General features: G+C 40.9%; 2 protein-coding genes across 8 annotated transcripts in view; one reads left to right on the forward strand and one right to left on the reverse strand.

Annotated features, from left to right (window-relative positions):
- wasf1 (WASP family member 1) overlaps nucleotides 1–14,337 on the reverse strand; it is a 113,457-nt gene extending 99,120 nt beyond the window's left edge. For 4 of the 7 annotated variants that reach the window (XM_043687126.2, XM_043687122.2, XM_043687124.2 and 1 more), the window contains exon 1: nucleotides 13,818–14,336. The gene's annotated coding sequence lies outside the window, so the exon portion shown is untranslated. Of the gene's footprint in view, nucleotides 1–13,817 lie in introns of all 7 variants that reach the window. The other 3 variants (XM_087983073.1, XM_043687125.2, XM_043687127.2) reach the window with 2 other exon arrangements.
- Nucleotides 14,338–14,504: 167 nt separating this feature from the next.
- cdc40 (cell division cycle 40 homolog (S. cerevisiae)) overlaps nucleotides 14,505–25,860 on the forward strand; it is a 130,637-nt gene continuing 119,281 nt past the window's right edge. The window contains exons 1-2 of the mRNA XM_043687120.2: nucleotides 14,505–14,885; nucleotides 17,774–17,860. Of these exons, the coding sequence (XP_043543055.1) occupies nucleotides 14,700–14,885; nucleotides 17,774–17,860 (273 nt within the window). The 5' untranslated portion in view covers nucleotides 14,505–14,699. The remainder of the gene's footprint in view (nucleotides 14,886–17,773; nucleotides 17,861–25,860) is intronic.

Consider the following 25,860-nt stretch of genomic DNA (forward strand, 5'->3'; position numbering starts at 1 on the left):
TGGGTGGTACGGCGGGAAAGGAAGAAGCGGAGTGCTTCGAGTCCTTCGTGATGGGGGATGGAGGTGTACAGGGACTGGATGCCCATGGTGAAGATGAACTATCTCAAGTACCTTTGTGTTGCAGCTTTCTATAGTTTTTCTCCATTTAAATAATACACTATCACAATTTACATTCGATATTCCTACCCTCAAAATCCCAGAGAATATGCATTTTATTGCCAGAGTAAATTGCACATGCCATCAATTCCAGTGATTCATATATAATTTGACAGCAATAATCCATTTGGATATTTTTTGCAGATTAAACATTGGGCAGAATACAGGCTAGTGCTATTCTATGCACAACATCATCAGAGTAGGTGGATGGAGCCTCAATGTATGCCAGCTTGGATTGAGTATTCAAATTTCTGATGAAAATCAAAATGTACAAAAAAAGTGACTCATAAAATGACAGTACTGCAACTGACAAGTTGGCAGATGGAAAATGTTTATGGACTCAAAAAAAATTACATGAGCTCATTGTAATTTGAGCTCAGTTCTTTGACACCCCCTTTAAATTAGCTGGCATTCATCTCACTGAAATGAACAAATTAAAAAGGTATAGATTATTTTGAGAGCAGCTAGCGCATTAAACACGTTACTTGAGAAAGTTACAAGTACAAAAAAAATTAGACCAAATTAAACTTTTATTTAATATAGACCTTCCAAGATAATGTTAAATCATTGCAAAAGGAGACTTGAGTATAAATGGAGTACAGAGATTTGTGGAGAGCAAGGGTTGTAGTGAAAAAGCTGGAAAATAGAGTGGAGGATCATCAGGTCAGCCATGATGTCACTGAATAACAGAGCAGATTCAATGGGCCAAACAAATAGTCTACTTCAGCGCCTACCTCTTTTGGGCTTTGCTTAGTGAGCCAGTATTGCTTGATAATCCCTACCAGCCCTTGAAAAGGCAGTTGAGTGTTCTATTCCTGAATTGCTCAGGTCCATTTGGTGTGGGTAAATCTGCAATGCCGTTTGGGAGAAAGTTTAAGGATTTTGACCAAGCGACACTGAAGGAATGGCAACGCATTTCTGTTTCCAACTCTCAGTGGTGAGTGGCTTGGACCGGAACTTGCAAGTGGTGTTCCCAAACATCTGCTGCTTTATCTATGGTTGTGGGTTTGTATAGTGCTGTCTAAAGATGCTGCAAACTACTGCCAATGTGTGTTATTGGTGTACTGAGTGAATGAATGTTTGTGGATGTGGGTACTTTGCTCTGGATAGTGTCAAACTTCTTGAGATATTGGAGGTGCACTATATAGGCAAGTGTGGAGTCAGGTGGTGAGTTACTCACAGCAGGATTCCTAGCCTCTGTGTGCTCTTGTAGCTACAGAATTTTGAAGATTTTTGTGGTTGTTGGTTAGTCATCTCAGTTCCAGGATATTTCTGCATGAATTCCTCAGCATAGTGAACTTGGCTCAACCATCTTCAGCTGTTTCATCAATGACTTTCCCCTTCATCATAAGGTCAGAATTGGGGATGCTTGCTGACGATCACACAATGTTCATTCAGCACCAAACACAGCTCCTTAGACACTGAAGCAGTCCATGTCCAAATGCAGCAAGATTTGACAATATTCAGGTTTGGGTTAAAAAGTGGCAAATAACATTCATGCCACACAAGAGCCAAGTGAGAACTGTTCCAACAACCACTGCCCATTCTCATCCAAAAGCATTGCCAACACTGAATCTCCTATTGTCAACATCCTGGATGAGAAATTCAAATAAATACTGTGGCAACAAGAAAAGGTCAGAGGCTATGAACCCTGCAGAGAATAACTCTCCTCCTGATTCCCCAAAACCTGCTCACCATCTACAAGGAACTGTTCATGAATGCGAAGGAATACCCCACACCTGCTTGGATGAGTGCAGCTCCAATAACACTCAAGAAGCTCGACAGCAGCCTGGAGAAAAGCAACCTGCTTGACCAGAACCACATGCATTCCCTCCATCACCAATGCTCAGTAAGAGCAGTGTACCATATACCTTCTGAAAAAGAGTCATATTGGAGTCGAAACATCTAACTGTTTCTCTTCCTCAGATGTTGCCAGACTTGCTACGTTTCCCCAGCTCCTTCGATTAGAAGTTCCAGCATCCAGAGTATTTTACTTTTATTTATGCAAGTTACGAGGCAACAATTCATGAAAGCTGTTTAGACAGCACCTTCAAAACCCATGACCATTATCAAGTAGAAGTACAAGGGCATTAGATGAACACTGCTATTTGAATGCTCCCTTTCAAGTGCCTCAATATCCTGATTTGGCAATAAATCACCGTTCCTTCAGCGTTGCGAAATCAAAATCCTGGTACTTCCTACCTCACAACATTGAGTGCAGTGGTTCAAGGTAGCAGCTCGCTACCATCTTCTCAAGGTAAATCAGAGATAGACAACAAATGCTGGCTCAGCCAATCATTCCCACATCCCATTAATTAAAATGAAAGAAAAAAAATGTCAGGTTGCTGTGTGGCTTGTTGGTGCTATTAAAGGTGATGTATTATTAACCTGGTAGTATTAAGCCGTGTCAGCAGAAATTGCCTTTCTGGGTGGTAGAGGCTTAGCGAGTTGCTGCACTGCACCTTGTAGATGGTACATGGCTGCAAAGGTGTACCATTGTTTCAAAAATCAATAGCCTGAGAAAATATAGGCCACAAACAAAAACAGAAATTGCTGGAAAAACTCAGCAAATCTGGCAGCATCTGTGGAGAGAAGGTAGAGTTAAAGTCTCAGATCCAATGATCCTTCTCTAGAAGTATAGGCCTGTCAGCCTAACTTTAGCGTAGGGCAAATATATTGAAAACATTTGGAGATATAAAAATTGTTACTAGGGAGATTTAATCCAGGACAGCCAGCAGGAAGGTCACATGGACTAAAATGTTTTAATTTTTTTGTAGGAGGTAACAAGGAAGGTCAATGAGAGTAATTACTGATGTCGTTCAAGTGGATTTCTGCAAGGCTTTTGGCAAAGTCTCATATGGGTAGACAGATCAGTAAATTGAAAGCTAATGGGATCAAAATCAAAGTAGCATCTTCAATCAAAGATTCTCAGTTAGGAAGCAAAAATAATGATTAACAGGTGTTTCTGTCACTAGAAGCCTATTTCCAGGAGAATACTGAAGAGCTCAGAAGTGGCATATGTCAATGTAATAAATTTAAATGTACCAAACCTTTTAAAGTCACTTTCAATGATATGCAAACATATACCCCCAGGTCCCTCTGCACCTGCAGCCACTTTAAAACTGAACACCACTATTTTGTTATTTTTCAATTTTCTTCCAAAGTGTACCACATCACACTTCTCTGCGTTGAATCATATTGGCCAATTATCCACCTACTCCACTAACTTGTCAATGTTCTTTTGGGTATATACACTGCCTTCCTCACAGTTTGAAATTCTTCCAAGTGTTGTGTCATCTGCAAACTTGGAAATTGTCCTGTGTACCAATATCTGGACCATTAATATATTTCAGGAAAAGCAAAGGTCCCAATATCAATTCTGTTTTTGTTTGTGGCCTATACTTTCTCAGGCTATTGATTTTTGAAACAATGGTACACCTTTGCAACTATGTACCATCTACAAGGTGCAGTGTAGCAACTTGCTAAGCCTCTACCACCCAGAAAGGCAATTTCTGCTGACACAGCTTAATACTACCCAACACTACCAGATTAACAATATATCATCTTCAATAGCACCAACAAACCATACTGCAACCTGACATTTTTTTTCTTTTTAATTAATGGGATGTGGGAATCATTGGCTGAGCCAGCATTTGCTGTCTATCCCTGATTTACCTTGAGATGATGGTAGGGAGCTACTGCCTTGAACCACTGCAATCCATTTGGTAGCCACTCAATGTTGCAAGGTAGGAAGTACCAGGATTTTGATTTAGCAATGCTGAAGGAACGGTGATATATTGCCAAATCAGAATAATGAAAGGCTTGAAAGGGAGCATTCAGATAGCAGTGTTCATCTAATGCCCTTGTACTTCTACTTGATAATGGTCATGGGTTTTGAAGGTGCTGTCTAAACAGCTTTCATGAATTGTTGCCACGTAACTTGCATAAATAAAAGTAAAATACTCTGGATGCTGGAACTTCTAATCGAAGGAGCTGGGGAAACGTAGCAAATCTGCCCCAACTTGTGAAGTTCTGGTATGCTGCTGGTGTCGTCTACTGTAAAAATGATACAAAATACCTATTCAGTTTCTCTGCCACTTCTTTGTTCCTCAATACTACTTCTCCAGTCTAATTTTTCAGCGGTTTTTTAGATTAGATTACTTACAGTGTGGAAACAGGCCCTTCAGCCCAACAAGTCCACACCGCCCCGCCGAAGCGCAACCCACCCATACATTTACCCCTTACCTAACACTACGGGCAATTTAGCATGGCCAATTCACCTGACCTGCACATCTTTGGACTGTGGGAGGAAACCGGAGCACCCGGAGGAAACCCACGCAGACACGGGGAGAACGTGCAAACTCCACACAGTCAGTCGACCGAGGCGGGAATTGAACCCGGATCTCTGGCGCTGTGAGGCAGCAGTGCTAACCACTGTGCCACCGTGCCGCCCACAATGGTCCTGTGTCCATTCTTATTTCTCTCTTACCTTTATTATATTCAAATAAAAACTCTGGCAATCTTATTTTATATTACAATTAGCTTACTCATATTTCATCTTCTCCTCCCTTATTGCTTTTCTCAGTTATCCTCTGCTGCTTTTAAAAGGATTCTGACTAATCTTCAACACATTGTATGCTTTTATGCGGTCCTTGACTTCCTTATCCTCCCCTGAGTGTGCTGCTTCTTCCTTGGGATGAATTTTTGCTTTACCATCCAAATTACCCCCAGAAATACCTGCCATTGCTGCTCCATTGTCTTGCCAGTTAGGCTCCCCTTCCAAACAACTCTGGCCAGCTCCTCCCTCACGTCTTTGCAGTTACCTTTACTTTGTTGTAAAATCATTACACCGGACTTCAGTTTCTCCCTTTCAAACTGCAGGATGAATTCTATCATATAATGGCCTCTGCCCCCTCGGGGTTTCTTCATCTGAACCTCTGAAATCAAGTCTAACTCATTCCATGGCAATTCTAGAATTCTATGTTCTCTAGTGGCCTCTACCACAAACTGCTCCAAAATAAAAAGAATTCCTTTTCTTGAGATGCACTACTAAACGGAATTTCTCAGTCCACTTGCATAATGAAGTCCCCTATGATTATCGTATAGTCCTTAAATGTCTTTTCTATATCCTGATTTAATTTTCTTCCCTACATACTGACTACGGCTAGGAAGCCTGTACACAGTCTATATCACGTTTATTTTCCCTTTGCAGTGCTTCAACTCTACCCACATATTCTATGCCTTCTGACCCCATATAATTCCCTGCTATCCATTTCACTTAATTTCTTACTAACCACCACTCTGCCCTTCAGCTTGTCCATCGATTAGAACGTGCATCCTTTATTTCCTAGCCCTGATCCACTTGCAGCCGCATCTGTAATACCCACAGCATACTGACCACTTTCAATCTGTTCTACAAATTCATTTACCTTGTTTTGTATACTGCGTGCATTTAAGCACAACAATCTCAGTCCTGAATTGACTGTCCCCTTCTCATCGAACAGATGCCCCCTTATCTGTTGTGCCTGACCCTTTCAATATTCTTAATCCTGTTCTTGTTTTGGAAATTTTAATAACCTCTGCTGAGCCCTCCACACACTTCCCCATTTTAATTTTTTTCCACGTAACTGAAGCCAACTGAATATTTAGTTTAAAGCTTATCCACATTCTATGAAACTGGGATCAAAAGGTGTGGGGAGACAGTGGGAATCGGGTACTGAGTTGGATGATCGGCCATGACCATAACAAATAGTGAAGCGGCCTTAAAGGGTTGAGTGGCCTACACCTGTTCTGATTTTCTATGTTTGCACGTTTGTAAAATTAAGCTCTTCTACGATTATCAAATTCTTGATCAAATATTTGAAACATTAAGTCTGTTTCTCCTAAGACAATTACTGCCAGACCTGCTGAGTTTCTCCAGCATTCTGTGTTTGCTTCAGATTTCCAACATCTGCGGTATTTTGGTTTTACTGCACCTCCTGTGTTACTTCAAGGCTTGACTGTTCTACCTTTCCCAAATTAAAGCTTTAATGGCCATTGTTAAGAACAATGTATGACTTTAAATTGAAATAATATTTTGTAATGCGTCTGTTTAGGGGTGATACATGGTTCACTTTAATTTACTGAATGTACTTACAGGTGAGTATCAAGAAACCTGGATGGCACAGTAGTCAGCAATGCTTCCTCACAGCACCAGGGACTCAGGTTCAATTCCATCTTGGGTGACTGTCTGTGGAGTTTGCATATTCTCCCAATGTCTGAGTGAGTTTCTGCCAGGTGCTCCAGTTTCCTCCCACAGTCCAAGAAATGTGTAAATTCGGTGAAATAGCCATGGCAAATTGCCTGTGATGTGCAGGCTAGGCAGATCAGCCATGGTAAATGCAGATTACAGGGATAGGATGGGAGGCTGAGTCTGGCTGTAATGCTCTTGGGTCAGAATAGACTCAATGGGCCAAATGGCCTCTATTCACACTGTAGAGATTTTATGATTCTACATCTTGTTTCTTTATATGCATTTTAATGATGTTTCCAAGTCTTGAGATGAAATGGGCAAATCTTCCAAAAAAAGTGGAGAAAACTGTGCTTTTGATTATGGTAAGAATCAATGGCAGGTAGACAAAGATACAATAATCCAAAGAGCCAGGTTGTCAGTGTGGTCTATGCCAGAGACTGCAGGACTGATGGACATTTAACTTCAGAACAACTATGCATTCTCCAAAACTAAAGTCATGATGAGTTTAGTTTGCAGTTTATCTTGGGTGTCTCAGAGAGAGATATTTGAAGGGAAAGAGCATCTAGTAAGTGATTGCACAGAACTTCATCCAAAGAAAACCACAGGCAGTTGTACGAGCCTGAGACTTATTAAGGAGCTTCAGTGTGGATATAGTACCAACTCTTCACTGAGATTTAGCTCTTTGAAATTGCTGGGCAGTGTTCTCTCTTTTTTCTTCCATGTAGATCTCCATGGTTCATGTGTAACCGAAAATTCTGGTACTGCAAGTCAACGTTGCAATCTGTGCAAAATGTCTGAGCGAACACATGTAGCCATACAGCATAGAGGGAATGCTGTTGCTGGGATAAGTAGTTTGAATCCCTTTCTAAGTATGTAATTAATGGAATTCATTTTTGTTTAATGAGTGTTTTATTCTTTATATTATACATTCACTAATTGACCTCCACAGTTAAAAATAAAAGTTAGGATTGAACAGGCCAGATTTCACTCTGGTTTCTAACTTGTCCAGTACAAACAGCAGCTGGAATCATAATAGCATGTCCTAAATCATGCCAAGTTCTATTCATTTATCCCATGTTAAGCAGACTCCTATTTAAGTAATAGCTATATTTTAAAACTCTTGTTCGTGTTTTAAAATCCTTCCTCAGTTTGCTCTTTTCTGCAATCTCCTCCAGCCCCAAGGTATCTGTAAACCTCATCCTGTCAAGCTTTTCCAATTTGTAATTGTGCCATAATTGCTGGCAATGTAGTTAACTGTCAAAAACCTATAATTCCTTGTCTAAACATCTTTGCCTTTCTATCTTGTTTTCCTCTTGGAAGTCGTTGTTTAAAATCCACTTCTGGTTATCTCCCCTAATATCTTGTTACATGGTCTGTGTCATACTTTGCTTTATAATTCACCTGTGTGAATATTTGGTTTTATTTTAAGGTTCAGTATGCTCTCATAGAAAAGCTCTTATTTTACAAATTTATAACTGGTGAGTTAACATTGATGTTGATGATTTCAAGAGTGCCAAGCGTAGAAGATAGGAAAAAAGGAAACTTTGATTTTACATTCAGTTGATGGTCAAATGTTTCCAGATACTTATGGCAATATTATAATTTACAGAACATACGTAAAAGGAACAAGCCTGCTATGCATTCAATATCACGGCTGATCTGACTTTAATTTCAAGCCTACATTCCCTCATATACACTAACTTTTCACTCCTTTGGTAATCAAGAATCTATCAACCTCAGTCTTCAGAATACTTAAAGATTCCCTATGCATTACCTTTTGTGGATGGAAATTACAAAGACTCAAACCTTTGAGACTATGTAGAAGACGTAAATGCTAAAAAAAAAGTAGAATCCCACCTCCATTCTCTATTCACTATGAAAGAAAACCCAAGCTCACAAAACTGCAAAACATTTTTGAAGTTATGTATTTTTTCAGGACAGCAACGCAGTAGGTATATTGTAATTTCAACCCAAGACATCACATGTAAAGTACAAAATTCTGTGAAAACACATGTATAGAATTCATGATTACACAGTTGAACTCATAAATCATTCAGTACATATAACTATACCAGTATGAGATAGTTGTGTGTGGTACGACAATAGTACCAAACTCAAAGATCAAACTACAAAACTTCTAGATCAAGTGACATTTACACATCCTGAACAAAAAGAACATGGTTGAACCTGAGCTCCTGATACACAGCCACAAATGTTCCATGGTATAACAGACATTAAAAATACCTATGCCATATTAAACAGTCCCCAGTGGCTTAAATTCACAGAACAGCAAGATTATGGGCAAGAGTTCCAGATTTGTATTCAAGGACGTTTGAACCAGCGCACTCTGTACAATATGGGTTACTTTGGACATGCATTGTTCATTCTCAACTATTCTGTTCAAGATAACTATTTACTTCAGCTCAATTGGCATAATTGTTCAAAGAGCTAGTGCATCAACCCTAACTGGAAGGACTGCAGAATACATGATCAGAATCAACTCAGCCAAATAAATGCAGTGTGGATAATGATCTTGATCTGAGCTGGGAATTATGATATAACAACACGAAGCAATGTTTTTTATTTTGACAAGTATCATTCACTAGTGGTGGCATAATCATGATGTCACTGGACTAGTTAATTCAGACCCTAAGCAGAGTTTCAAACAGAAAATTTAAATTCAATTTAAAAATACTGAATTGAAAAGTTTGTCTAATGGTGACCGCATAGCCATTGTAGGTTGTCTAAATGTCCTTAAGGGAAGGAAATCTCCCTTCTTTACCTGGGCCAGTCGACATACGATTCCAGACCCACAGCAATCTGGCTGACTAAACTTCCATTTGAAATCATCATCAATATTTGTTAGCACAGTTCAACTTTGGAAAGTGGAAATGTAGGATCTCTTATAGAAGTAACTTATGCCAATAAATCCAAGAATGGATGTATAACAAAGCCTGCTGAGAACTGCAATTTTATTTTTTAAAAAAAGGGCTAGTGAAAGAGAGAATCTAATTGTGATTAGAAGTCATGACATTAGGAATTGGTTGAAAGTTGGGCCATTTATCATGGCAATTTAAATTTTACAAAACAAGCAGCAATGCTCATGGCATTATCTCATTTAAAGCACAGTGTAGGTCTTATCGTTTAGTGCAAACCTCCCGAGGCATATTACTGTTCATGGTTTTTAAATGAATTTATCATTAATTGGCAATATAGCAACTGTGGGATATAACAATAGCCAGTCTTTCATTTCAATAAAGCATCCAACACATTAAAATAACAAAAACAGCATAATTTCAAGTTTGGCATTTCAAGTAAGTATCCATACACTCAAGATGCCAGATGAAATAGCTTATTCACAATACTGCATGTGTGTTGCAAACGAACTTTTAATGGATAAGCATTGCCCTTTCATGATAATGATCTGCACAAACGTATAAAAACGTAGATAATTGTATCAAATTTGTCAACTAACAGCCTCAAAAAATCTCAAACTTGGCTCCTTATCCAATTTCCCTAAAAAGTTCACCTGCAATGTATTTTTCCATGTTAAATATTAAGATAATGAAATGCATAATATTGAACAAACTTTCTTCACAAGGAAGATTACTTGGCAGTATTATTTGGTATAATAAAAAGTGCAGGCTAGTACAGCAAAATCTTGGTTTGTGTAAGAGATTAGATTAAGAACTTGCCATATATATTTTCAGTATACATGACCAATACAATGCTCCGAAACACATATTTCTCCATGATGTTTCTTTTAAAGAAGTCACATTTCTAAAGAGATCATTCATATTCAGTATTTTGAAAACTTTCATTTCATTAAAGTCAATATTTCTTTTATAAGTGTACATTCTCTGCCAACTCAAACACACAAGTATTTACCGTAAATTGTTGAAAACATTATATAAGTTGATAAAAATACTGAGCAGCCTTAATTATCAAATAGCTATGTGCAATAAATAATATTGTATATAATTAAATGAAGACAAAAATTATTTACCAAACACCAAGCAGCCTCAATTTTCAAATAGCTAGTGCACAGAAACAAAAATGCATCTGTCTTGAAATCAAGACAAGAACAATTAATCAAAGCAAAAGATAATTAAGATATTGGGTAAAATGCCCTTCCATTTGCACCCAAGATACAATTATTCAAGGTACAAAGCAAATACTTGCTTTAACAGATCAAGCTAAAAGATACATAGTTACCTTTCATACCTGCTGATTGCCTTTCACCTGAAGATGTCTCAGATCAAAATAAAATTGTTGTGACCAAGCAAGTCTTATTTCTAAATTTACTGAAATAATGGTGGGCCAAAATTGATTTTAAAATTAGGCACAGAATTTAGATGCTGCAGAAAAGTTACTTATTTGGTGTTTTATTGTTCATTTTTAAACTGATCTGCACCCAAACCCGCATTGTATTTTCGCTGCCCTTCCACTTTAATGGTTTCAGCATCAGTCAAAGATTTTAAAACTCTCAAGTCCATGTTCCTTTATGTGTAGTTAGCTAGCTTATTTGAAACTTATAACTTTTACATTGAAAAAGAACATATGGTGAGAGGCCCATATTTGCTTCAAGTCCCAGTTGATTATGCCATTTTAGGTAACACTGTTGAAGTTCGCCACACAGGACATGCTGTCCTGGTTGGTCTTTCATTTGCCATTCTTCAAATCATATGAAATTACTGCCTATTCCCAACTTGCATCAAATGACATTCATGTATTTACTTGAAGCCTCAAAGTTTTAGAAGGTCTCTAATTTAAAAATTTGCATCCTGGTGTTCAAGTTCCTTCTTGGTCCTTCAGCTCTCCAAGAACTCTCTGCTCTTCTTATTCTACTCTCATGAGCACTTTCCCAAGTTTTTTGGTCAAATCACTTGTAGCTGTTTTGGCAAATGTCCCAGGTCTTCGCTCTGCAATTCCATATTTAAAACACTCTGCTTCTGCCTTGCTCCAAGCTGCTCCTTAAAGCTACCCATTAGCTCCTTGTCCTATTTCCATTAAATGTCAAGTTTCATCTGATAATGCCTAAACACATGCCTACATTTTCCTTTGTTAAAAAGGTGTTATAATTGCAAGTGTCTGTTGAAAATTTTTCCATTAGCAACAAAGTGCTTTATTTTAACCTCAGACAAAAAAAACTGCAGATGCTGGAATCCAAATTAGACAAGCAGGCGGCTGGAAGAACACAGCAAGCCAGGCACCATCAGGAGGTGGAAAAGTCGACATTTCGGGTGTAACTCTTCTTCCAACCTAGTTTACTGCATCAGGTGCTCCCAATGTGGTCTTCTCTAAATTGGAGAGATTGAACGTAAACTTAGGGAACTGTTCGCCGCGCATCTCAGGCAGGCCCGCAGGGGCTGATTGGACCTCCAAATCACACCCATTTCAATTCCCCGAACCATTCCCTTTTCAGCATGACCATCCTTGGCCTCCTCCATTGCCACAACGAACCACACCGCAAATTGGAGGAACATCACCTCATCTTCCACCTGGGCAGCCTACAGCCTGGAAGGCTGAACATGGAGTTCTCTAATTTCAGTTGAAACTTTATTGCTGGAACAGCACAGCAGGTCAGGCAGCATCCAGGGAACAGGAGATTCGACGTTTCGGGCACAGGCCCTTCTTCAGCAATAAAGTTTCAACTTTGATCTCCAGCATCTGCAGACCTCACTTTGTTCTCTAATTTCAAACAACCTCCCTTCCCATCTCTTCTCCATCCCTCCCACTGCTCCCTGCCACCAACCAGATTCATTCCTCCCATTAACCAACCAGGTCATACCCTCTGCCTGTCTTCACCTATCTCCATTTCATCACCCTGCCCCCTCCACCCCCTTTATCTGCAGCTCCCCTCACACCCACCCACAGTCCTTAAGAGTTACACCCGAAATGTGACTTCTCCACCTCCTGATGCTGCCTAGCTTGCTGTTTTATTTTAACCTCAGACATTTGATGTTTGCAAAATACACTGAAAAAAGCAGAGAGCATCCTGATTGATTTGTTGCTACGAAGTTGTGAAACAAGATTGAGCTCAATCTGACAACGCTGCCTCATTTGAAACTATAAGGTTGGAAAAGTTACCCATCTCAGAAATACACAGCAATTTAGTCCAGAACATTTTTCTCAAGTATATTACAATTATTTTACAATCAAGTTATCTGGAAGTCGTTTGCAAATCCACTTCGGCTTTGAAGAGCAATTATTCGAACCGCGCACAAACAGTGCAAATGAAAGAAAAAGATGCAAAGTGCTATTAAAGTCTTGGGGCAGAGGACATTCAGGTAGCTGTCGCTCCATCCGTTTATAGTGGATCTTCCTCCGCCCTACTCAAAATACTGAAACACTGCAGACAGGGGCAAGGTGCATGTGGGAAGGTCTTAAGTAGAGGTGAAATAGACAGGAGCTCAGGTCTGTGATCAACCTCTGGCGTGGGAATCGAGTACTGCGGGCGGTTGAGTTTAAAGCGAAAAAAAAACACAGCCTTTCAAAAACGTGAAAAGGCAAATAGTTTTGTGCATTAGGTCAAGAGGCCAGGAAAGAAGACAGTCCTGAAAAGTTGCTCGTGGACATTCGCAATAAAATTGCCAAATAGCACGTTTCTCACACATCCCAGTCAAATGTGTTCGATACGCCGCAAATGAGCGACCGTTACTGTCGTGATGAGACAGCACCGCACCTACAAACATCAACTTACTGCCCCGTGAGTGGACAAAACTTCACCGGGAAGCCTCTGCTTATAAATCGCACAAAATAAAATAACCTGCCGCGCTAAGATCCATCATTTTGGAGTCACAAAATATTTCTCTTCCACGCCCCCCCCCCCCCCCTTCATTCTTTGTTGTGGAAATCCAGGGGCACGGAATCCATTCAGCTTCGCGAAAACCTAAACATTAAAATCAAAATTCTGCAAAAATAAAAAAATCCTCAGCTTTATAATCCATGGTCTTGTAAAGTGGGGCGGTGAGGAATGGAGAGAAGAATCCGTGTTTCCAAAACCTACGATCTCAATGGAGTGCGTGTGTGAGAGAGAGAGAAAAAAAGTGAGTTATAGCGGAGTTGCAGAAAGGTCGGACTCCCGATAAACTCGGGATTTTTGCGGCCAATGCAGCTCCAGCTGTGGTGCGGGAGAGAACGAGAGACACGGGACTGAAGCCCAGGTGCACCCGAGCAGCCCCATCCATCCATCTCTACCTGCCGGGGCCTGTGGCAACCACCGAAAAGACATTGGCGAGGGAGACGGAAACATTAAAAAAAAGGGTAAATTGTAGGCTGCAAAAACAAAATCATGGCTAAATGCAACCCCCCTCCATTCCCTACACACCTTTGCTGTGAGGCGATTGTTTTGCGCACACACACACTGCAACAATAAATAAAATTTCAACAGCTCGACATTTCATTCACTGAGATTAAAATTACGTACCCCGTAAACTCTTACCGGCCTCGAGTAGGTTTTATTGTATTTTTTTAAATATAATCTTCCGAGATATCTAGACCTATAGATTTATTATTTTAAAAAAAACACAGTAATTTGGAACGTCTTTCAGTTGGAGAATAACGTCTTCATTGTCCGCGAGCTTTGCTCTAACCGGTCCGCTTTCACTGACGCCCCAAGTTTTCGCCGGTCTCGATAACAACACCACCGCCGCCGCTTCAGCCGGAATGGCGCACGTCAGCAGCACGCACGGGGAACATCGCGCCCGCGGCAGCACGACTCGTTCGCTTCTCCAGTCCCAAAATAGCGCCGACTCGGTTACCGAACCACAGAGATCGTCCGAGCTCAGAAAGCGTCGGGCGCAGCTGTGCCTATTGGAACAGATTTCATCCACCGCTCTACGTCTGAATGCGCCGGCCGGTCCTCCCATGGATTGTCCCAATGGCACCGGCCGTCTTTGGGGGGAGGGGACAGAGCGGAATAGGAATGTTGTGGATCGGAGTGGGGGAGGGGGGTAGGGACGAAGGCGGGGTTTTGTGATGTCATCTGATCGACTGGCCGGACAGCCAATGGAAAATGGCGATGTGCCGTGATAGGCACACCCACTCCTTCACCGGCCAGCCAATCAGATTGTTGGAGGCGGGGATTTGGGCCTTGCAGCCGTGTGGGGTAAATAATACTTCCAGGAGTTTCTGAAGCCCGGGGAAGGGGGAATGATGTTGCGAGACTGAAATTCTCGACGTTTAGAACAGTGGAGGCGCCGCCAAGGAAGCCCCTCTCAGTGACCGTTGTGACGTTTACTCGGGAAGGTCGGTTAATTCGGAGATCTGCAAGCGCGCGTCATCTTCCCCGAGTGAGGCGCCCGCAAAAATGTCGGCGGCGATCGCGGCTCTGGCCTCCTACGGCAGCGGCAGTGGCAGCGACTCGGATGGCGAGTGCGGAGAGGTCCCCAGCCAGGACGCCGTGGCTCATTTACACCCTCCCGACCCTGAGAAATCAATGTCACGCCTTCACGGATCTCTCGCTTTGAACTCCGCGCCTGAGGTTGCTGTAAAGGTGAGTGTCGGGAGGCCTGAAGTCGGGGCCGATGGGGCGCGTGGGTTTAGTCCGTAGACAATCTCACACACACAAAAAAAAACAGGATCTGTCTGCTTCAGACTTCAACTGGAGGAAAGGAAGGTACTGATGCGACTCCCACGGAACGATATCACTCGAAAATTCCATGGTGATGTTGCTGATGTTACCTCTGAAGAGTTATTGAGAACGGTGGCAAAAACAGAAGTTGCTGGAAAAGCCCTGAGAAGTTCTGAGCAAGGGTCACCGGACCCGAAACCTTAACTCTTGATTTCTCTGCATCGTTGCTGCCAGACCTGCTGAGCTTTTGCAGCAACTTCTGTTTCTGATTTCCAACATCTGCAGTTCTTTCGGCTTTTATTGAGAACGGTGGCATTTCTTCAGAACATTTTAACTAGGCTTCAGATTTGTGGCTAACTTGTTTAATTTCTGGAGGAGTGAAACCTTAAAAATAATTTCCTTATGTGTACAGATTTAGTATACTTCAGTAATTTGACAAGTCCCACTTGTTACTGTTATTATTAGATTTTGGTGAACGCCTGAAAGAGATACTTTTAAGGTAGCTAATTTGTTTGGGGCTCTTTCCATCGTCCTCCACAAAACACATTGGTTTTGATGATTCAATGGCGGACTAATGCATGTTTTTTGTAAATAAAAGTTTATCTTAATGTATTTTGGTGTTTGAATTAGAGTCATAGATGTGTACAGCACAGAAACAGATCTTTTGGTCCAACTTGTCCATGCTGACCAGATATCCTAAATTTATCTAGTCCCATTTGCCATTATTTGGCCCATCTCTCTCTCTCTCTCTCTCTAAATCTTTCCTATTCATATCCTCGTCCAGATGCCGTTTAAATGTAATTGTACTAGTCTCCACCACCACCTCTGGTAATCCCACCTTCTACATGAAAATGTTGCCCCTTAGTTCCCTGTGAAATCTTGCCCCTCCCACCTTAAACCTATACTTTGGACTCCCCTACCCTGAGGAAAAAAAGACCTTGGCTATTCACCCTATGATTCGGTAGCCTCTCATGATTTTATAAACCTCTATCAGGCCATCCCTCAGCCTCCAATGCTCCAGGTAAAATAGACCCAGCCTCTTCAGCTTCTCCCCATAGATCAAACACTCCAGCCCTGGCAACATCCTTGTAAATCTTTTCTGAACCCTTTCAAGTTTCAAAACATCTTTTCTATAGCAAGAGATCAAAATTGAAGGCTGTATTCCAAAAGTGGCCTAAGCAATGTTATGTATACTCTCAGCATGACATCTCTACTGACCAATACAGGCAAGCGTGCCAACCACCTTCTTCATTACCCTGTCTATCTGCAATACTACTTTCAAGGAACTATGAACCTACAACCCTAGGTGCATACAGTGTTGCAGATTTGCTGCAGCAGCAGCTCTACAAGCTACCCTACAGAAATTCACTAAGAATTTCCTTGGACAGCATCTTTCAAACCCAGGCCCACTGCCATCTAGGTGGACAAGGGCAGTAGTTAGCCACATAGTCACTACTAATTGCAAGTTCCCCTTCAAGCCATTTATCATCTTGACTTGGAAATATATTACTGTTCTTTCAGTGTTGCACAGTCAGAATTTTGCAGCTCCTCCGTTGTAGGTTTCTGATAGCAAATGGACTGGAGTAGTTCAAGAGGGCAGCTCTCCACTATCGAGGGTAGCTAGAAGTAGCCAATAAATCGAGGCCAAGCCAACAATGTCCGCCTCTTTAAAAATTGTTTTTAATAATAAAGCAGAAATTTATTAAGTAAAATGAATGGAATAAATAGAATAAATCAATTTACTGGTCACATCAACTGAAAGATATTAAAACATGCAGTGAAATATAATTCCATTAATCCCTAAAACGCACTCCTCTACAGACCCGAAAATACTTCCGTACAGTATTCATAAGCACTGTATATGAAAGATGCTTTTATCAAAAGATCTTTTGCACCTTGATGGGTCTAATTTGACAGCAGCTCCCAGACACACAGTAATACGATAACTCCAGGAAGAATCTATCATATACCTGAACTTGATTATCTCAAATTTTAAATTATCTCTTCAGGTTTTTATCCAAACAGTTCTGTTCTAGAATTGTCACTAACTCAAAGGTGGTCAAGTTTTAACAAATTTAACTATCTTTTCCCTTTCTCAGGAGCAACTTTCACTCATGAAAGCTTCTGCAGAACTGCCCAAAACTGACACTATAAAACTGAAAAAAAAAAATCTCTCTTTCTCTCTAAACTTTGAGTGTTCTTGCAAGCTGTAAAAAAAAAGGACAAAATGTATAATAGAAACTTTGAGGAACAATTATTTACCTTGCTAGGTAAACCCTCCTGAGGTAAATAAGCACTCACTCATTCTGAAAACTCTTAACTATTTTGAAAACAAAATTGTCATGGCTACAAAAACACAAGTTAATTAACAGAAGTTAATTATTTTTTCAGACACACAGGATAACCCTTATGTCAGTATTTCAAAATCCAAACTCAACACAAATGACATTAAATCCAATATTATACAAATTATATAAATCGCAGGCAACATTATTCTCTCTGAATTTAATTTGTTTCGTTCTATTAATATGGTGCAATTGTTTATCATTGCTGCAGATGTTGAGGAGTGTTCAATGTAGTGGTGTGTGTTTTCAACGTGTGCATCGTTGCTGAAATTGAACCAAGCTTCAGAAAACACAGTATTCTAATTTCCCAGTTTATCCAGTTTGTTTTCCACTCCATTCAAATATGTGCCACATGTCCTTTACTTCTGTGGGTCTGAAATTGAATCTTGATGTGATAGTAGTGATTGTGTGCTTTTCCTGCAATCGCGCAGAACCATTCTGAATTATTTGTTTTCCTCATGTCAGGAAGATGTGGAAACAGGGGTTCATCTTGATCCATTGCTGAAGGAAGTTATGTTCAATCCATCATATGAAACTATGTTTGCACCAGAGGTAAGACATCTTAGTACTTCCTTTGAAGTTTTTTTTTGCACATAGTTGCATGTTCAGCATTCAACTTCAAAGCCATTGCAAGAACTGAGATTTCCACATCAGATTTTTTCATTTTGTAAAGTTACTTTGTGAAACCTAAAATAAGTTATGCATCAATATGGCTTGCAAGCTGTTGTGATGTTCTTGTAATATCTATGGGGTGCAACCCTTCATCACCCAAAACCATTAGAAAATACTCCTCATTCCTGCCTGTTTGCCCATGCCAACTATATTAAGGTGTTGTTGGTGTATTATCCTGGTTAGTTGGTTTCATTACACATTCAATTAGTATTTTTGTTAAATATGGCTGGTGAGTTGCTAAGTTATTGTAGTGTATCATTCAGATAGTACAACACTGCTGCTATGTGCATCATTGGTGAAGGGAGTGAATGTTGAAGGTCACAGATGGAGTGTCAATCAAGCAGACTGCTTTGTCCTTGATGTTGTTGAGCTTCACTTACGTATGGAGCTGCACTTAAATCAGGCAAATGGAATGTATCCCATCACAGTCATCACTTATGCCTTATAGATGGAAGAAAGATAATTGGATAAATACATGGAGGAAAGGTTTGCAGATATGTGGAAAAAGAGCAGGAGAGTGAAATAAAGTCAGTTGTTCTTCGAAAGAACAGTTGCAGACCAGATAGCCCTTTTTTGTGCTATAAAAGTCTGTACTTTCTGCTTGTTGGCCATTGGCAGCATCACTTGCACACATGTGCTAGGCTCCACATAAATGCTGATGTCTCCAGCTGACCTGTCCTGGTTCCCCCATAGATCCCAGCACCTTTTTCTGGTTTTTGATATCCAGTCCTATTTGAACCGCAATTGTTACTGTAAAACATTAGAAAAGCCAAAACAGTTGTATTAACTAACCCCAAACACCAACTAATGAAGTTAAAATTCTGGGGGTGCTGGAAATCTGAAATAAAATACTGGAGACGTATAGCAGGTCTGGCAGCATCTGTGGAGTCAGAAACAGAATTAACAATTTTTGAGTCTAATGTGACTTTTTTTGAGAATTTCCCCCGAAGAAACTATATACCCATGATGTTGATTCCATCCCTTTCTCCTAGCAACTGTCAGATTGTTTACAAACTCAATGTCTGAGTTGATCTTCTGACCTTGAATTCTGTCCATCATGAAATAGCATTTAAACCTCATACTGCACAACATGACCTTTATCTGACCCAATTCCAGTCAATTATGGTTTCTACTAGAAAATTATTTCCATTTCTTTATCACCAAAGCCTTAACTATTTCAGTTCTTTCATGGTCTAGCTTATGTAATTTATTTTGAGTAAACCAGCTATTCCACTATTATGCAGTCCTCATCCTATTCTACATCATCCTTCCTCACTGCCACCTGCAATTTCCCTCCAGGATACACACGGTCCTGATGTGGAACTAATTTCTGTTCCAGAGTGTTGGTGGGTCAAATTCATGGAACTCCATCCCTAACAGTACTGTGGGTGAACTTCTAGATAGCTATTTTTGGTTAATTTTTTTTCATTGCAAAATACTTTGGAAAGTTTTTTTTATTTTTAAGGTGCTATCAGAATATGCAGTCATTAAGTTGTAATTTCAGAATGAAAGTGTCACTAAATATTTTGAATGTTATATTTTGAAAAAATATTACAGTCATCTATGAATTAGCTAAGTTTAGTTCATATGTTGAGTTCCAAAGTTGAGTTGATATTTACTTTTTCTTGTTAGTGTTCTCATTAGCTTTACATATACTTTTTTTTGGTGGAGTAGCTGTCTCTGCATGTTGTGAGCTTTCCCAATGTAATCACACCAGATCTGACGCTTAGTTATTCGATAAGTGTGCAATTGCAATATAATGTTATAAAGTTTGCTTGCTAAAATGAAAACTGATTCTATACATTGTATAATTGTAGACTAGAGAAGGAAGAAGCTAAATTTCTCATTGTAAGCATTTGTACATCATGCAGCAGGAATTTTCAACAAAAACTGAAAATCCACAAAAGATATCCTGGTTTCAGAGGAGGTCAGCCAATCAGTGGATGTATATTTTGTATTGAGTTATATCGAGGATACACAATTGGAGTAAGCAAACCAAACCAAGGCATGATATCAGCTTTCTGGCTTATGATGCTTTTAGGTAGCTTTTTCAATTTCAATTTGCAATGCCAAGGCTTGACTTAACCCCCACCCAATCATTGCCATGAAGCCAAAGGGTCAACCCTGGTTCAATGGAGAGTGCAGGAGGGCATGCCAGGATCAGCACCAGGCATACCTGACAATGAAGTGTTGATCTGTCAAAGTTACCAAACAGAACAATTTATATGACAAACAGTATAAGCTGCCAATAATAGAGCAAAACAATCCCACAACCACCAGATTAAATTTAAACTCTGTAGCCCTGCCACATCCAGTTGTGAATGGTGGTGGACAATTAAATAAATCACTGGCATCTACCCAACAATGTGGAAAATTGCCCAGGTATGTCTGTATACAAAGACCAGGAGAAATCCAACTCAGCCAATTACCATTCAAGCAGTTAATTCTTGATCATCAGTAAAGTGATGGAAGGTGTCATCAACAGTGCTATCAAGGAGCACCTGCTCAGTGACACCAGTCTGGGTCTTGACAGGATCACTCCACTCCTGACCTCATTACAGCTTTGGTTCAAACATGGACAAAATGACTGAATTCCGAAGGTGAGGCAGGATAACAGCCCTTGACATGAAGGCTGCATTCAACCAAGTGTGGCATCAAAGGACCCCTTTAAAAATTGGAATCAAAAGGTCTCAGGGGGCCAAACTCTGCTGGTTGGAGTCATATGTAGTCGATAGGAAGATGGTTATGGTTATTGGAGGTCAGTCAGCTCAGTTCCTAGACATCTGTGCAGGGGTTTTTCCAGGGTAGTGTCCCAGGTTCAACTATCTTCAGCTGCTTCATCAACGACCATCCCTCCATCACAAGGTTAGAAGTGGGGATGTTCGCCGATGATTGCACATTGGTCAGTATCATTTATGACTCCCTGGATATGGAAGCAGTCCATGTTCAAATGCAACATGGTCTGGGCAATATCCCGGCTTGAGCTGACAATGGACAAGTAACATTTGTGCCACACAAATGCTGGGCAATGACTATCTCCAAAAAGAGACAATTCAACCACCCCTCCTTGCATTCACTGGTGTTATCATTACTGAATATTCCATTATCAAGATCCTTGGGTTTACCATTGACCAGAAACTCATTTGGACTAGAAACAGTGGCTACAAGACTAGGAATACTGCAGTGAATAATTCACCTTCTGACTCCCAAAAACTGCATCTACAAGGCACAAGTCAGCAGTGTGGTGGAATACTTCCCATTTTCTTGGAATGAGTGCAGCTCCAACAACATTCAAGAAGCTTGACACCATCAAGGACAAAGCACATCCACAAATGTCTCCTGTCCCTACCACCAATGCTCAATAGCAGCAGTATATATGATCTACAAGAAGCACTGCAGAAATTCACCAAATATCCTGAGACAGCACCTTCTGAACCCACAAACACTTCCATCAAGGAAGGCTAAGGCAGCAGATACATGGAAACACCACCATCTGTAAGTTTCCCTCCAAGCCATTCACCATCCTGACTTTTAAATCTGTTGTCCTTCCTGCATTGTTATTGGTCAAAATCCTAAAATTCCCTCCCTAAGGGCATTGTAGGTCAAACCATAGCATGTGAAGCGCAGCAGTTCAAGAAGCCAGGCAGCTCACAACCACCTCCTCAAAGCCAACTAGGGATGGACAATAAATACAGGCCAGCTGGTGATGCTACATCCCAAGAATGGATACAAAACTCAAAATATTGTGTAACGTGAATAGTAGTGGTCCAATACTGATCCCTACAGAATTCTGCCAGTCACAAGCTGCCTTCTGGAAAAAGACCCCTTTATCCCTACTGTCTGTCTTCTGTCAGTCAAGCATGCTATCCTCTATCTATTCAGTACTTTGCCCTGAATAACATGAGCGCTTATTTTATTTCATGTGCAGTACCTTGTCCAAGGCCTCCTGGAAATTCACGTAGATCATGCCTACTGGCTCACATTTGTCTAACTTGCTCATTACCTCCTCAAAGAATTCTAACAGATTTGTTAGGCATGATCTCCCTTGAAGAGACTGTACTGCCTCAGCCCTGTTTTACTATGCAGATTCCTAAGCCTCTCCATATTCTGTGTCCTATTGCTTGTTGTGGGAAGTTTAATAATCTCTGCTGAGCTCTACCCCCACTTTAACTTTTTTCATAATTGTACACGAACTGGACAGCAAACCCCCCCCCCCCCCCCCCACCCCAAACAAACTATTTAGTTTAAAGCTGTAACCACAGCTCTACCTATGCAATTCTGGTCTCAGTATGTTTCTAGTGGAACATATCTCAGCAGAACAGCTCTCTCATTATTGGTGTCAATGTTCCATGAATTCAAAACCATTTCTCCCACACCAGTCATTGAGCCATACAGTTACCTCTTTAATCTTGTTGACCCAGTGCTAACATGCTCGTCGCAGAGAGAAAGAGTAGCTTTTAGTTGTCATTTCTACCATACACAATGGATACAGTAAAAACGAGACAGTGCTCCTCCAGGACCGAGGATGCTACATGGACAGCATAAACTACACTGCATAAACTGCATAAGAAGTGCAAAACACGCGAGTTACAGTGTAATGGGCGAATGATAAGTAATAGGAGAAAGTGAGGACTGCAGATGCTGGAGATCAGAGCTGAAAATGTGTTGCTGGAAAAACGCAGCAGGTCAGGCAGCATCCAAGGAACAGGAGAATCGACGTTTCAGGCATAAGCCCTTCTTCAGGAATGAGGAAAGTGTTTCCAACAGGCTAAGATAAAAGGTAGGGAGGAGGGACTTGGGGGAGGGGCGTTGGAAATGCGATAGGTGGAAGGAGGTCAGAGTAATGATAAGTAATAGACATTTTTCTAGCAGCAGTTTGAAGTCGTGCAATTTCAGGTGGGAAAGAGTCCGATCATATTGTGTTAAGGAACCTGATGGCTTGGGGGAAGGAACTGTTGCACACCTTGAGAGAATTCTAACAGATTTGTCAGCTTCTAACAGATCTCCCCTGATGAAGCTGTGCTGCTTCAGCCCTATTTTACTATGCAGATTTCTAATCCTCTCCATATTTTGTGTCCTATTACTATGAGTCATAGAGATATACAACACAGAAAGAGACCCTTCGGTCCAACTTGACAATCCTGCCCAAATATTCTAACCCTATCTAGTCCCATTTGCCAGCACCTGGCCCATATCCGTCTAACCCCTTCCTATTCATATACCCATCCAGATGCCTTTTAAATACTGTAATTGTACCAGCCTGCACCACTTGTTCTGGAGCTCATTCCATACATGCACTACCCTCTGCGTGAAAACGTTGCCCCTTTTTCTATCTTTCCCCTCACCCTGAACCCATGCCCTCTTGTTTTGGACTCCCCCAACCCAGTGAAAAGACCTTGTCAGTTTATCCTATCCATGCCCCTCATGATTTTATAAATCTCTATAATGTCACCTCTAAGCCTCCGAAGCTCCAGGGAAAACAGCCCCAGCCTATTCAGCCTCTCCCTATAGCTCAAATCCTCCAACCCTGGCAACATCCTTATGAATCTTTGCTGAACCCTTTCAAGTTTCACAACATCCTTCCGATAGGAAGGAGACCAGAATGGCACGCAATATTCCAACAATGGCCTAACCAATGTCCTGTTCAGCTGCAATGTAATATCCCAACTCCGGTACTCAATGCTCTAACCAATAAAAGAAAGCATACCAAACACCTTCACTGTCCTATCTATCTGCGAATCTACTTTCAAGGAGCTATGAACCTGCACTCCAAGGTCTCTTTGTTCAGCAACACCCCCTAGGACCTTACCATTAAGTGTATATTTCCTGCACGGATTTGCTTTTCCAAAATGCAGCACCTCGCATTTACCTAAATTAAACTCCATCTGCCACTCCTCAGCTCATTGGCCCATCTGATCACGATCCCGTTGTAATCTGAGGTAACCTTCTTTGCTGTCCACTACACCTCCAATTTTGGTGTCATCTGGAAACTTACTAACTAATACTCCTCTGCTCGTATCTAAACATTTATATAGATGACGAAAAGCAGTGGGCCCAGCACTGATCCTTGTGGCACACCACTGGTCACAGGCCTCCAGTCTGAAAAGCATCCTTCCACCACCATCCTCTGTCTTCTACCTTTGAGCCAATTCTGTATCCAAATGGCTAGTTCTCCCTGTATTCCATAAGATCTAACCTTACTCCCATGAGGAACCTTGTCAAATGCCTTGTCAAAGTCCATTTCGATCACATCTATTGTTCTGCCATCATCAATCAATCCTCTGTTACTTCTTCAAAAAACTCAATCAAGTTCGTGAGACATGACCTTCCACACAGTCGTGCTGACTATCCCTAATCAGTCCTTGCCTTTCCAAATACATGTAAATGCTGTCCCTCAGCATTCCCTCCAACAACCTGCCCACCACCGATGTCAGGCTTCCCAGTCTATAGATCCCTGGTTTTTCCTTACCACCTTTCTTAAATAGTGGCACCAACCTCCAGTCTTCCAGTACCTCACCTGTGACTATCAATGATACAAATATCTCAGCAACAGGCCCAGCAATCACTTCTCTAGCTTCCCACAGAGTTCTAGGGTACACCTGATCAGGTCCTGGGGACTTAACCACTTTTATGCATTTTAAGACATCAGCACCACTTCCTCTGTAACATGGACATTTTTCAAGATATTGCCATCTATTTCCCCACATCCTATACCTCCCATGTCCTTTGCCACAGTAAACCCTGATACAAAATATCTCTTGTGGGGGAATACGACCCCTCTTTGATGGGGCCTTATTCTTTTCCTAGTTACCTTTAATGTATTTGTAAAAATCCTTTGGATTCTCCTTAATTCTCTTTGCCAAAGCTATCTCATATCCCCTTTTTGCCCTCCTGATTTCCCTCTTAAGTATACTCCTACTGCCTTTGTACTCTAAGGATTCACTTGATTTCTCCTGTCTATACTTGTCATATGCTTCCTTTTTCTTAACCAAAAACTTAATTTCTCCATTCATCCAGCATTCTCTATAACCTACCAGCCTTTCCTTTCATCTTTAACAGGAATATACTGTCTCTGGACTTTCGTTATCTCATTACTGAAGGCTTCTCATTTTTTAGTCATCCCTTTACCTGCGAACATCTGCCCCCAATCATCTTTTGAAAGTTCTTGCCTAATACCGTCAAAATTAGTCTTCCTCCAATTTAGAACTTCACCTTTTAGATCGGTCTATCCTTTTCCATCACTACTTTAAAATTAATAGAATCATGGTCGCTGGCCCCAAAGTGCTCCCCCACTGACTCCTCAGTCACCTGTCCTGCCTTATTTCCAAAAGTAGGTCAAGTTTTGCACCTTCTCTCGTAGGTACATCCATGAAAAATTTCTTGCACACACTTAACAAATTCCTCTCCATCTAAACCCATAACACTGTGGCAGTCCCAGTCTATGTTTGGAAAGTTAAATCCCCTACCATAACCACCTTTATTATTTGTCCAAATATCTGAAATCTCCTTACAAATTTGTTTCTCAATTTCCCGTCTATAATACAATCCCAATAAGGTGATCAACCCTTTCCTATTTTTCCGTTCCAACCATATAACTTCCTTGGATATATTCCTAGGAATATTTTCCGAGGAATTACAGCAATGAAACTATCCCTTATCAAAAACGCCACTCTCCCTCTCTTGCCTCCGTTTCTGTCCTTCCTGTGGCATTTGTATCCTGGAACATTAAGCTGCCCATCCCTGAGCCATGTTTCTGTAATTGCGATGATATCCCAGTCCCATGTTCCTAAGCATGCCCTGAATTTATCTGCTTTCCCTCTTGGACCTCTTGCATAATCTGCTTTCCCTCTTAGACCTTAAACATAATCAGGAAAAATCAA

Source organism: Chiloscyllium plagiosum, unplaced genomic scaffold, assembly GCF_037043375.1.
Source record: "Chiloscyllium plagiosum isolate Xiang-an unplaced genomic scaffold, Cpla_swu_hap1 HiC_scaffold_3, whole genome shotgun sequence".
NCBI lineage: Eukaryota > Metazoa > Chordata > Chondrichthyes > Orectolobiformes > Hemiscylliidae > Chiloscyllium > Chiloscyllium plagiosum.